Genomic DNA, 14,060 nt, shown 5'->3' on the forward strand with positions numbered 1-14,060 from the left:
AGCATTTCTGAATATGACCCATATGACCCTGGGCTACTTATTTTCTGTAACACCTATTAACATCCTCCCCTCCCCCCTAAGGATTGAGGCACAGCCTTTATGCCAAGGGGACAAGGAAACCTGGGTTTCTATGTTTTATAGCTATAAAATTCTGGGCTGTTTGGAATTTGAGACAAGCTGTGAGCATGCCTGACTAATTTGACTCTTCTCCTCTTATCTCCACAGATTTCTCAGAGAAGAATGGATATGAGAAACCATTCCACAGTGGCTGAGTTTCTTCTTTCAGGATTAACCGACCAACGAGAGCTTCAGCTGCCCCTTTTCTGCCTCTTCTTATTGATCTACATGGCTACCGTGTTGGGAAACCTCGGTATGATCTCAATAATTGGGTTGAATTCTCAACTTCACACGCCCATGTACTATTTCCTCAGTAATTTGTCTTTTATAGATGTCTGCTGTTCTTCTGTTGTTATCCCAAAAATGCTGGCAGCATTTTTATGCAGAGATAAAGCTATATCCTACAATGGATGCATGACTCAGCTGTTTTTTTCCTGTATTTTTGTCATATCAGAATGCTACATGTTAGTAGCAATGGCCTATGATCGCTATGTTGCCATCTGTAGCCCACTGCTTTATAATGTCATCATGTCCCCTCAGGTCTGCTCTCTGCTGGTGGCTGCTGTCTTCTCAATAGGTTTTATGGATGCTGTGATTCATACAGGTTGTGTATTAAGGTTGTCTTTCTGTGACTCAAACATCATTAGCCATTATTTCTGTGACATTGTCCCTCTTATTAAACTCTCCTGTTCCAGCACTTACATTGATGAGCTTTTGATTTTCATCATTGGTGGGTTTAACGTGGTGGCCACCAGCCTGACAATCATCATTTCCTATGTTTTCATCCTCTCCAGCATCCTCCGTATCCACTCTAAAGAGGGCAGGTCCAAAGCCTTTAGCACCTGCAGTTCCCACCTGACAGCTGTTCTTATGTTTTATGGGTCCCTCATGTCCATGTATCTCAAGCCTGCTTCTAACAATTCACTCACCCAGGAGAAAGTGTCCTCGGTGTTTTACACCACCGTGATTCCCATGTTGAACCCCCTGATATATAGTCTGAGGAACAAGGATGTGAAAAATACACTGGTAAAACTCTTAAGAAGAAAGATACCTTCATAATGAACATCATCCTTATTAAGATTTGTTTATGCATTTATAATAGGTATTTTCATATTCATAATCATATGTTTGTATGGATGCATTTAGACCTTGCCTCTTTGAAAGTAATTTGAAGTGAATTGTGTGTGCGTGTATATATTTATGTATGCATAACCCTTTGCTGTTGAGTAGATCGTGACTCCTGGTGACCCTCTGCACTTCAGAGTAGAACTGTGCTCCATAGGGTTTTCAATGGCTGTAATCCTACAGAAGCAGATCTCTAGGGCTTTCTTCTGTGCCAATGCTGAGTGGATTTGAACCCCGAACCATTCTGTTAATAGTTGAGCACAAACTGTTTGTAGCACCCAGGAGCCTGTGAATTAAGATTAATAAAATAAAACAAATATGACAATGAGAAGTGACAAATGTATCAAATTTAAAGTTTAATATTGTTGGGATTGAATATCAAATTTTATCACTAGTTTCATGACTCAAGGTCAAAAAGAAAAACTTAATCATGATGTACCATAGTAATATCAGAAAATAAGTAGCACCAAAGTCTTTTGGTGAAACAAATATTACTCTTATTGATCTGTTTCTTAATGATCTCAGGCCACTATTACTGAACATTTTGATCAAGGATTCTATAGAGGAATCCTGATCAAAAGGGGGAAAGTGTAGAAAAGAAGTTCAAATTCTCATGGACTCCAGACTTTCTGGAGCCATGAAGGCTGAACTAACCCTTGAAACTATTGCCCTGAGATAATCTTTAAACCTTAAACCAAAATATCTTCTGAAGTCTTCTTAAAACCAGACAAAAGTTTAACCAGTGAAAACTGTCTACCTTGAACATTATGCTCTTTTAAAAACTATCCATATGGGATCAAACTGACAACAGGAACTCTAAACATTAGATAGGAATATTAGGGGGCAGTGAGTTTATGTTAATCGTGAAGGAACAGCTCAGAAAATGATGATGAGAACGGTTGTATTCCTTGAAGAATATTATCAGTGTCACTGAATTGTACACATAGAAACTGATGAATTGGTATATGTTTTGCTCAAGAAAAACAATAAAAAAAAATATGGATCACAAACTTAATTGTAAAATGTTAAAATATAAAACGTTGAGAAAAATACCTTTGAGGAAAAAATGTATTTTGGAGAATATCTTTGGGAGTTGAGGCTAGGTAAAGAGTTCTTATACTTGACAACAGAAGCATCATTCATAAAAGTAAAAATTGATAAACTGGACTTCATCAAAACTGAAAAGCACTTGCTTTCTGAAGGATCATACTAAGATAATGAAAACCCAAGCTATACAGTGCAAAAAAAAAATTGCAAACCATATATCCAGCAAAGGAACAATATCTAGAATATATAAAGTACTTTAAAACTCAATAGTTAAAAAGCAAACAAACCAGTTAGAAAGTGGGCAAAACACATGAAGAGATATTTTATTGAAGAGGATATAGAAAGGGAAAATAAGCACATGAAAAGGTGTTTAATATTATTAACCATCAGGGGAATATAAATTGAAGGCACAAGGAGCTATCACAATACACCTATCACAATGACTGACATAACAAATAATATTAACATCAAATGCTGACAAAGATGTAGAGAAACTGTATTGTCCATACATTGCTGATGTGAATGGAAAATGGTACAGTTAATCTGGAAAACGGTTTGGCAGTTTCTCAAAAAAACTAAATGTACAGTTACCATATGACCCAGCAGTTACATTCCTAGGCATTTGTCTCAGAGAAATGAAGACTCGTGTTTAAACAAAAACTAGTACATGAAAGTTTATGAAAGCTTTATTTATAGTGGCCCCAAACTTGAAATAACTCAGATGTCCTTCAATGAGTGAATGATAAAACACATTGTGCTACATCCATACTACAGAATACTACTCATCCATAAAAAGTAACAGACTATTGATACATGCAACAATTTGGATAAATATTCTAAAAATGGTTTACATACTGTATGGTTCCATTTATATAACATCCTAGAAATATAATTATAAAAATGAAAAACACTGGGAAAATAGAAATGTCTGAGGTTAAAAGGAAATGGGGGTAGGATGGAAAGGAGTATGACTACTAAAGGGCAACATGAGGGTTCCTTATGCTGATGGAAATGTTTTAGGACTGTGTCAATGTCGATATCTTTTGTAATGCAGTTTTGCAAGATGTTACCATTTGGGGAAATGGGGTAAAGGGTTCTTAGTATCTCTCAGTAGTATTTCTAACAAAAGTTTGTGAAACTACAATTATCTAAAAATAAAAAAGTTCAGTGAAAAAAATGTGAAATTATGACATTTCCAGATGCATACCTCTCCCGCACCAAAAAAAAAAGAATGAATGTATCACCGGCAGACATTCACTACAAGGAACATTAATTGTAGGAAGTCTTTAAGACAATGGAAAATGATAGCAGATGGAACCTGGATCTACACAAAGGAATGAAAAGTACCAGAAATGGTAACTAGAGAGTAAATTTAAAACAATTTTTCTTGTTATTTAAATCTCTTTGAAAGTAATGACCTTTTTGGAGCAGTTTATGACCAGTTTATAGCATATGTAGAAGTAAAATACATGGCTGGGGATTCCTATCAAGCATCTGAGGTAGCAAATAATGTCAATTTTTTGCAGACTCAGAGAAAATTGAAGAGACCAGAATACTCCCCACCTCATTGTATGAGGCCAGTATTACTCTGATACCAAAAGTAGACAAAAACGTTGAAATAAGTGAAACTGACAAACCAATAGCCCTCAAGAACTAACATACAAAGATCCTTAACAAACTTTTAGGAAATCAAATCTAATAGCTTATCAAAGGATAATACCTGGTGACCAAGTGGGATTTTTCCCAAGACACAAGATTGGCTGAACATCAAAACTCAAGCATTGTATTTCACCATATATAGCACACTTAAAAAAAAGAAAATATGATCATTTCAATAGGTGTAGAAAAAGCACTAGGTAATATCCAACACCTACTCCTGATTAAAATTCCCTGAAGAATAGAAGGACATTTTCTCTACTTGATAAAAAAGACATCTATGAAAAATGTACAGCTAAGATCATACTTAATCCTGAAAGAGTAAATGCTTTCTCCTAATATCAAGAACAAGGCAAAGATGTCTGTTCATCCCACTTACATTCAATATCATACCAGAGGTTCTAGCCAGTGCAGTAAACAAGCAGAAGAAATGAAAAAAAACATCTGGGTAGGAAAGGTAAAAGTAAAATTGTCTTTAAATGTAAACAAGAAGATTAGCTACATAGAAGATCTTATATACAAAAAGGCATATATAAAAAATTATTTCTATATATAGTACTAGTAATAAATAATTGCAGATTGAAATAAAAAATGATTTATAATAGCATTAATATATGAAATATTTATGAAAAATGTATAGTCTGAGAACACATTTTCAAGGCCTCTACATTGAAATGTATAAAACTTTACTGTGTCTTAGTGTAATTATCTGTACTCTGATTAATGTAAAATTGAGAGGTTTATTGAAAGAAAACAGATAACTTGAGCTTGGAATAGACTGAACTCTATGTGGTGGAATCTAGCAAACCAAAATGGCAACTCAGTAGTGATGGTTTATAGGATGGAAACAACGGATATGAAACATGTTACTTGATTGTTATTTACAAACTTAGATCATCAAAAGACATCACTAATTGGTACTAGATTATTTTAAAGCAGAAATTTCTGTGACAGAACTTATAAGACAGGACTTACTGTTGGCAATATCTGTAAGTCAATTGGCTTAAAAGGGTGTACCTCTCTTAGCCTGATTACAGTGTGACAGTTACATAGGTATGTGACAGGGAGGGGTCGCAGCGCGTAGTTATATCATTACTGGATTTTCCTCTTAGAAACAGTATGGAAGATGGCTGCTGCTAGGGTGAAAATGGAACCAACAAACAAGGAATCATGTCCAATCCTCAAACTGGCCATTTCTGATCTTATCAGATACCTCAATGTTTTTTTGAATTCCCTTATACAGCTGGCTCAAATTAAATAAATCAAGGGATACTGTGTCTATCAACTGGAAGACTTAAATTGATAAGGTGTCTATTACTCAAAATTGATTTATAGATTCAGCACAAGCCCAGTCAAAATCCCAGGAGACTTTATAGTATAAATTGGCAAGGTGATTTTAAAATCCATACAGAAATGAAGCAGATCCAAAATACCCAAAACAATTTTGAAAAAGAAGGATAAGGTGGAAACCTTTATTATAAGGTAGGGACAGTGGGAATCACTTTCATCCATTCATGCGTGTCAATAATTGGATGACGAGACATTTGGCTACCTTAAGAGTTTACTCCCACAATTCACCCACACTTCATTGAGTTTCTTCAGTTTGACATGCAGAGCACTGAGCAGAAATCATATCGCATCTACCCCCACCAAGGGCCTTCTTGATCATTGCCATTGAGTTGATTCTGACTCATAGCAACCCTATAGAACAGAGTACAACTGCCCCTAATGTTTCCAATGAGTGGCTGGTGGATTTGAACTACCAACCTTTTGGTTAGCAGCGGATCTCTTAGCCACTGCACCACTGGACCCAGGAAAAGGACTATCTCTTGTAAAGGTAGTTATTGTCCAGAGTTGGGAGAGTTCTGATAGATCCCAGTCACAAACAGATACTTGATAAGAGGTGCAAAAAAAATCAACGAACAATAAATTTATCCTTTAATGAGGACACAACAAAAAACACTAGGAAAGTCAAGAAAAGACCTTTTCTCTAAGGCCGCTGTAAGATGTGATTAGTTAATGACTGGACAGAGATTTCCTCAAATGCCTTCAGCCACAATATCTCCAAGCCTTTGCTGAGGGGCCCTGTGTGTGGACTGGGTTTGTTTTCAATGATTCCATAGTTAATTTGCAATTCTTCCTTAGCCTTCACTTCCTACTCATGCAGAGCTTCAAAGTCAGCCAGAGGAGAGAGATTAGGGCCTTCTCAGATCTTTTCTGGCATGTGCACCAAGCCAAAAAACCCAAACCCATTATGGTTCAGTAGATTCTGTCCCATAACCACCCTACAGGACAGAGCAGAACTGAAGCCGCTGGTGGGTTTGAATTGCGGACATTTTGGTTAGCAGCCGAGGTCTCAACCACTAGGGTGCACACGGCATGTGCACAGCCCTGCATATACCGTGGTCACCTAGATTCCAAGAAATACTCAAAGCTTTTCAAAGCCCCCTATGGCCATCTCATTCCTCGGGTTTTTCCATTATGTTTTTGGTTAGTTTCTTTTTTTTTATCTCAACTGTTACCACAGTTGCAGGAAGTTGCAATACTAAGTAATTGCCACTGATTTTCACAAACATTCTGAGGAAAATATTCCCACAGAGTGAACTCTAAGTTAGGTCAACTAAGGCAAGACCTGATAGTGGGGATTTTAAGTTAGCTGCCAGATAGGTCAAATAATGGCAATTCTATAATAATAGGGCTTTTGGGGGACCTCCAAACCCACCCTGCCTCTCCAATGGTTGCTAGGCCGTTGGTTTTCATGTGTGCTGACATTGAGTTTGTTGGTTTTGAAACCTATTCCTGAACTAGAGGGAGACGGTGGGAATAGGGCAAGTTAAAATGCCACAGAGCTTCAGCTGTTTTCTGAAATAAATGCTCCTTCGATTGTTGTTTGCCTTTGGATAATTTTCAGAGTTTTGAAAAAATTGATTTTGATAATATTTACCAGTATCCTCACTGGCTTTATGAAGGAATGGACTTTTGGAGGTCTTTATTCCACCGTTCTTAAAGTGCTTCAGCCATTACCAGATGTTTGAGGGATTGGAAAATAAAGAAAATCAGTAAAATTATTTGGAATTATGAGCATTGTCCCTAGGATGGGATGAGGATGGGACTATGGGGCCCCTAGGATGACACCATACTCATGTCTGTGTGTGTGTGTGTGTTGGTGGCAGTGATCAAGCATATTAAAGAATTATGCATATTCCAACCATTTTTTGCTGCATATCAATACATGCTGAATCTTGGTGGTTTAAGACAGCAGCAATCACTTATTTAACTCATAAACCTGCAATTTGTTCAGGATGAGGTGGGGTAGGCTCACCTCTACTTATTTTTAGCTGGGGCAGCAGGACTGGGGTGAGGTGATTTGATCACATAGCTGGTAAGTTAGTGTTTACCAGCATTTGAGAGCTCATGTGCTGAGGGCCCAAGGCCTTCACACTTTTTCAAGTGGGGCTCTCTGTGGATGATTTGTACTTCCTCATGGTATGGTAAAGAGCACTAGTATTTGCAATTGTTAATGCGCTCTGCTGCTAAAACAAAGATTGGCAGTTTAAACCCACTGGTAGTTCTGTGGGAGAAAAGACTTGGTGATCTGCTCCTGTAAAGACTATAGCATAGTAAGCCCTATGGGGCAGTTCTACTCTGTCCTATAGAGCTGGTATGAGTAGGAATCATCGGGACGTGACACAAGAGCAACAGCATGGTGCGGTGGCTGGGTTCCAAGGGCATGTGCCTTAGAGAACCAGGAAGAGGCTGCATTTCTTTAATGACCCAGTCTCAGAAGTCACATACAGTCATTCCCACTATCATCCAAATTCAAGAGATGGGTATGGACCCTCCTCCCCCACTCCTATCTTTTGATGCGAGGTGTATCATAGTTTCTTGGTAAGAAGGATATGTGGGATCAGAGGTATTGTTGTGCTCACCTTTGGAAAATACAAGCTGCCCCAATATCATAGAACTCAATAAATTTTTTTTTATTAACTTTTATTAAGCTTCAAGTGAACGTTTACAAATCCAACCAGTCTGTCACATATAAGTTTACATACATCTTACTCCGTACTCCCACTTGCTCTCCCTCTATTGAGTCAGCCCTTTCAGTCTCTCCTTTCGTGACAATTTTGCCAGCTTCCCTCTCTCTCTATCGTCCCATCCCCCCTCCAGACAAGAGATGCCAACACAATCTCAAGTGTCCACCTGATATAATTAGCTCACTCTTCATCAGCATCTCTCTCCCACCCACTGACCAGTCCCTTTCATGTCTGATGAGTTGTCTTCGGGGATGGTTCCTGTCCTGTGCCAACAGAAGGTCTGGGGACCATGGCCGCTGGGATTTCTCTAGTCTCAGTCAGACCATTAAGTATGGTCTTTTTATGAGAATTTGGGGTCTGCATCCCACTAATCTCCTGCTCCCTCAGGAGTTCCCTGTTGTGCTCCCTGTCAGGGCAGTCATCGATTGTAGCTGGGCACCAACTAGTTCTTCTGGTCTCAGGATAATGTAGGTCTCTGGTTCATGTGGCCCTTTCTGTCCCTTGGGCTCATAGTTATCGTGTGACCTTGGTGTTCTTCATTCTCCTTTGCTCCAGGTGGGTTGAGACCAATTGATGCATCTTAGATGGCCGCTTGTTAGCATTTAAGACCCCAGAAGCCACATTTCAAAGTGGGATGCAGAATGTTTTCATAATAGAATTATTTTGCCAATTGACTTAGAAGTCCCCTCAAACCATGGTCCCCAGACCCCCGCCCTTGCTCCGCTGACCTTTGAAGCATTCATTTTATCCCGGAAACTTCTTTGCTTTTGGTCCAGTCCAATTGAGTTGACCTTCCATGTGTTGAGTGTTGTCTTTCCCTTCACCTAAAGCAGTTCTTATCTACTAACTAATCAGTAAATAGCCCTCTCCCTCCCTCCCTCCCTCCCCCCTTCATAACCACAAAAGTATGTGTTCTTCTCAGTTTTTACTATTTCTCAAGATCTTATAATAGTGGTCTTATACAATATTTGTCCTTTTGCCTCTGACTAATTTCAGTCAGCATAATGCCTTCCAGGTTCCTCCATGTTAGGAAATGTTTCAGAGATTCGTCACTGTTCTCTATCGATGCGTAGTATTCCATTGTGTGAATATACCACAATTTATTTACCCATTCATCTGTTGATGGACACCTTGGTTGCTTCCAGCTTTTTGCTATTGTAAACAGAGCTGCAATAAACATGGGTGTGCATATATCTGTTTGTGTGAAGGCTCTTGTATCTCTAGGGTATATTCCGAGGAGTGGGATTTCTGGGTTGTATGGTAGTTCTATTTCTAACTGTTTAAGATAACGCCAGATAGATTTCCAAAGTGGTTCCATTTGACATTTCCACCAGCAGTGTATAAGAGTTCCAATCTCTCCGCAGCCTCTCCAACATTTATTATTTTGTGTTTTTTGGATTAATGCCAGTCTAGTTGGTGTGAGATGGAATCTCATCGTAGTTTTAATTTGCATTTCTCTAATGGCTAATGATCGAGAGCATTTTCTCATGTATCTGTTGGCTGCCTGAATATCTTCTTTAGTGAAATGTGTGTTCATATCCTTTGCCCACTTCTTGATTGGGTTGTTTGTCTTTTTGTGGTTGAGTTTTGACAGAATCATGTAGATTTTAGAGATCAGGTGCTGGTCGGAGATGTCATAGCTGAAAACTCTTTCCCAATCTGTAGGTGGTCTTTTTACTCTTTTGGTGAAGTCTTTAGATGAGCATAGGTGTTTGATTTTTAGGAGCTCCCAGTTATCGGGTTTCTCTTTGTCATTTTTGGTAATGTTTTGTATTCTGTTTCTGCCTTGTATTAGGGCTCCTAATGTTGTCCCTATTTTTTCTTCCATGATCTTTATCGTTTTAGTCTTTATGTTTAGGTCTTTGATCCACTTGGAGTTAGTTTTTGTGCATGGTGTGAGGTATGGGTCCTGTTTCATTTTTTTGCAAATGGATATCCAGTTATGCCAGCACCATTTGTTAAAAAGACTATCTTTTCCCCAATTAACTGACACTGGTCCTTTGTCAAATATCAGCTGCTCATACGTGGATGGATTTATATCTGGGTTCTCAATTCTGTTCCATTGTTCTATGTGCCTGTTGTTGTACCAGTACCAGGCTGTTTTGACTACTGTGGCTGTATAATAGCTTCTGAAATCAGGTAGAGTGAGGCCTCCCACTTTCTTCTTCTTTTTCAGTAAAATGCTTTGCTTATCCGGGGCTTCTTTCCCTTCCATATGAAATTGGTGATTTGTTTCTCTATCCCCTTAAAATATGACATTGGAATTTGGATCGGAAGTGCGTTATATGTATAGATGGCTTTTGGTAGAATAGACATTTTTACTATGTTAAGTCTTCCTATCCATGAGCAAGGTATGTTTTTCCACTTAAGTATGTCCTTTTGAATTTCTTGCAGTAGAGCTTTGTAGTTTTCTTTGTATAGGTCTTTTACATCCTTGGTAAGATTTATTCCTAAGTATTTTATCTTCTTGGGGGCTACTGTGAATGGTATTGATTTGGTTATTTCCTCTTCGGTGTTCTTTTTGTTGATGTAGAGGAATCCAAGTGATTTTTGTATGTTGATTTTATAACCTGAGACTCTTCCAAACTCTTCTATTAGTTTCAGTAGTTTTCTGGAGGATTCCTTAGGGTTTTCTGTGTATAAGATCATGTCATCTGCAAATAGTGATAACTTTACTTCCTCCTTGCCAATCCGGATACCTTTTATTTCTTTGTCTAGCCTAATTGCCCTGGCTAGGACTTCAAGCACGATGTTGAATAAGAGTGGTGATAAAGGGCATCCTTGTCTGGTTCCCAGAACTCAATAAATTTTTGAGTGTGTGTTTGTGTGTGTGTATAAAATGGAAGATGATCTAAGTTCAAGGAATCCTACTCAAAAATCAGGGAATTTTTATCTGAAATGACCTCCCTCGATTAAAGTCATCTCTTGGTGTCCACAGGGCATTGGTTCCAGCACCCCAGCAGATACCAGAATCTGCAGATGTTCAAGTCCATTATATCATATGGTGTAGCGTTTGCATATAACCTGTGTACATCCTCTGTGCTCTTCAAATGATCTCTATTTTACTTGTAATATCTAATACACTGAATATGCTATATAAATAGCAGTTATACAGTACTGCATTGTTTACGGATAATGACAAGACTCAAGGCAAATAATGCTAAAAAAGTGCTGGAGAGAGACTGAGGATCTGTGAAATGGTGGGAAGCTAGAGCAGGTTATGCCTATACATCACTTCATCCTCATGGATTCATTGGAGTGCTTGGTGTGCAGCAAATTCAAGTTTTGCTTTTCAGAACTTCTTTCTTTTTTTTTTTTTTTCTGGATATTTTCCACCCTTGGTTGGTTGAATCCATGAATGTGAAGCCCAAGTATTTAGAGAGTCAACCATATAGTAAAACTGGTCCTTAAACATCTAATTCCAAAGCTTTGGAATTATTGGATGTATGTTTCCACAACATCCCTGGGCAAGTATCCCTTCATCAGAGCTTTTCTGTGACCTACGTCATCTTTGTTTTAATATTTCAGATGTTTACCTTAATTTACATGACAGACATATTAGCAAAAGCAAAATAATTAAAATAACAAACTTGCCAGTAGAAACTCTAAGTAACAGGATATTTTAAAAGGAATGTTATTTTCTTAAATTCCAGTACTTGTGCTCTAATGAGCACTGCCAGTGAGGGAGGAGCAAAGATAGCTTTGAGTGTTACAAATCTTCTCATTATTAGTGAAGTTGTCTGAAACCATGAATCACTCGTATATTCATTATTCGAATGCAACTGCCCCTCTAAACCAAAACCGTTGTGTTGAGTCAATTCCCACTCCTAGCAACCCTATAGGACCAAGTAGAACTGCCTCATAGCATATCCAAGGAGCGGCTAGTGGATTCAAACTACTTACTTTTGGTTAGCAGCCAAGCTCTTACCACTGCACCACACAAGGGCTCCACTCCTACTCTAGAAGTCCTTTATTTATGAAGATATTTAGAGTACTTGATTATGTACATTATATTTTCATTTGCATACTCTATCTTCAGAAGTAGTGCTAAACTTTTTTCTCAGAAACTCTATGCAATAGAAAGACAATAGTGAGAATGCCTAGTTAGACACTCTTGCAGCATTTCCTACCCTGTAAACTCCTGTACCCAAATAATGCTTTGGATGGAAGGAATACACAGAGTCACTACACCAAAAAGAATTGGTCAAAGTTCAAACACTTCAGGAGGTAGCATGTGATCAGGAACCGATGGTACTGAAGGAAGAAGTCCAAGCTGTATTGAAGGCATTGGCAAAATCAAGACTCCAGGAATTGATGTAATAGCAATTGAGGTGTTTCAACAAATGGAGGCAACACTGTAAGTGCTCACTCATCTATGTCAATAAATTTAGAAGACAGCTACCTTGCCAAAGAACTGGACAAAATCCATATTTTTGCCTGTTCTGAAGAAAGGTGATCCAACTGAATGTGGAAATTATGAAACAATATCATTAATATCACATGCAAGTAAATTTTTGCTGTGATTTTATCATTCAAAATCAACTGTAGCAGTATATTGACAGGGGACTGCTAGAAATTCAAGTAGGATTCAGAAAAGGACATGGAACCAGGGATATCACAGCTGATGTCAGATGGATCCCAGATGAAATCAGAGAATACCGGAAAGATGTTTAACTGTGTTTTGCTGATATGCAAAGGCATTCCACAGTGTTGATCATAACAAATTATGGATAACACTTGAATGGAAACTCTAGACACTTAATTGTGCTCACGAGGGTCCTGTACATAGACCAAGAGGCAGTCTTTCAAACAGAGCGGGGGGTGGGGGGATACTGCGCGATTGAAAGTCAGAAAAATTGTGTGTCAGGGTTGTATCTTTTCACCATACCTATTCAACCTGTATGATGAGCAAATAATCCAAGAAGCTAGACTATATGAAGATGGACAGGGCATCAGGATTGAAGGAAGACTCTTTAACGACCTGTGTTATGCAGATGACACAACCTTGCCGGCTGAAAGGACTTGAAGCACTTACTGATGAAGATCAAAGACCACAGTCTTCAGTATGGATTACACCTCAACATAAAGAAAATCAAAATTCTTACAACTGGACCAATAAGAAGCATCATGATAAACATAGAAAGAATTGAAATTGCCAAGGATTTCATTTTACTTGGATCCACAATCAATGCCCATTGGAAGCAGCAGTCAAGAAATCAAAAGACACATTGCATTGGGCAAATCTGCTGCAAAAGACCTCTTTAAAGTGTTGTAAAGCAAAGATGTCACCTTGAATACTAAGGTGTACCTGATTCGAGCTGTGGTATTTTCAATCACATCCTACGCATGTGAAAGTTGGACAATGAAAAAAAAAGACCAAAGAAGCATTGATGCCTTTGAATTCTGGTGTTGGTGGAGAATATTGAATATACCGGGGACTTCCAAAAGAATGAACAAATCTGTCTTAGAACCAGAACTCTACTTAGAAGCAAGGATGGTGAGACTATGTATCACATACTTTGCACGTGTTGTCAAGACGGATCAGTCCCAGGAGAAGGACATCATGCTTGGAAACATGCAGGGTCAGCAAAAAAGAGGAAGGCCTCAATGAGATGAATTGACACAGTGGCTGCAATAATGGGTTCAAGCATAGCAACAATTGTGAGGATGGCGCAGGACCCGGCAGTGTTTCCTTCTCTTGTACATAGGGTGGCTATAAGTCAGAACTGACTGGATGGCATCTAATAACAACCACAACAGATAATACTTTTGTTTTCTTTCCATTTGAGAGATATTTATTAAAGAAAAATAACAGCCTGTGTACTGTTTGCATTGTAGGAAGCTGCAAAAACGATAACCTTATGTAGTTCTCTTTTTTTTGCCAAGTAGTTTTTTCATTTTAATTACTACTAATTAATTCTCTAGTTCCTTTTCCTTTAAATTTCAAGTAAGCCTGTAGTAGGAAAAATACACCAACTCTCCTAAATCGCAAATCAAACCCCAAAACAGCAATATCTGAAAGGATAAAATTATTTTTTCCTTTAAATTATCTCTAATTTAATCCTATGACATGCTATTCCA

At 38.2% G+C, this 14,060-nt stretch overlaps 1 protein-coding gene across 1 annotated transcript; it reads left to right on the forward strand.

Moving 5' to 3' along the window:
• The first annotated feature begins 240 nt into the window (after nt 1-240).
• Nucleotides 241-1,176, forward strand: LOC126061224 (olfactory receptor 8D4-like). The gene has a single exon (XM_049857648.1). The coding sequence runs from the start codon at nt 241-243 to the stop codon at nt 1,174-1,176; it is 936 nt and encodes a 311-aa protein (XP_049713605.1).
• The last annotated feature ends 12,884 nt before the right edge of the window (nt 1,177-14,060 follow it).

Source organism: Elephas maximus, chromosome 17 (genome assembly GCF_024166365.1).
Source record: "Elephas maximus indicus isolate mEleMax1 chromosome 17, mEleMax1 primary haplotype, whole genome shotgun sequence".
NCBI classification, from domain to species: Eukaryota; Metazoa; Chordata; class Mammalia; order Proboscidea; family Elephantidae; genus Elephas; species Elephas maximus.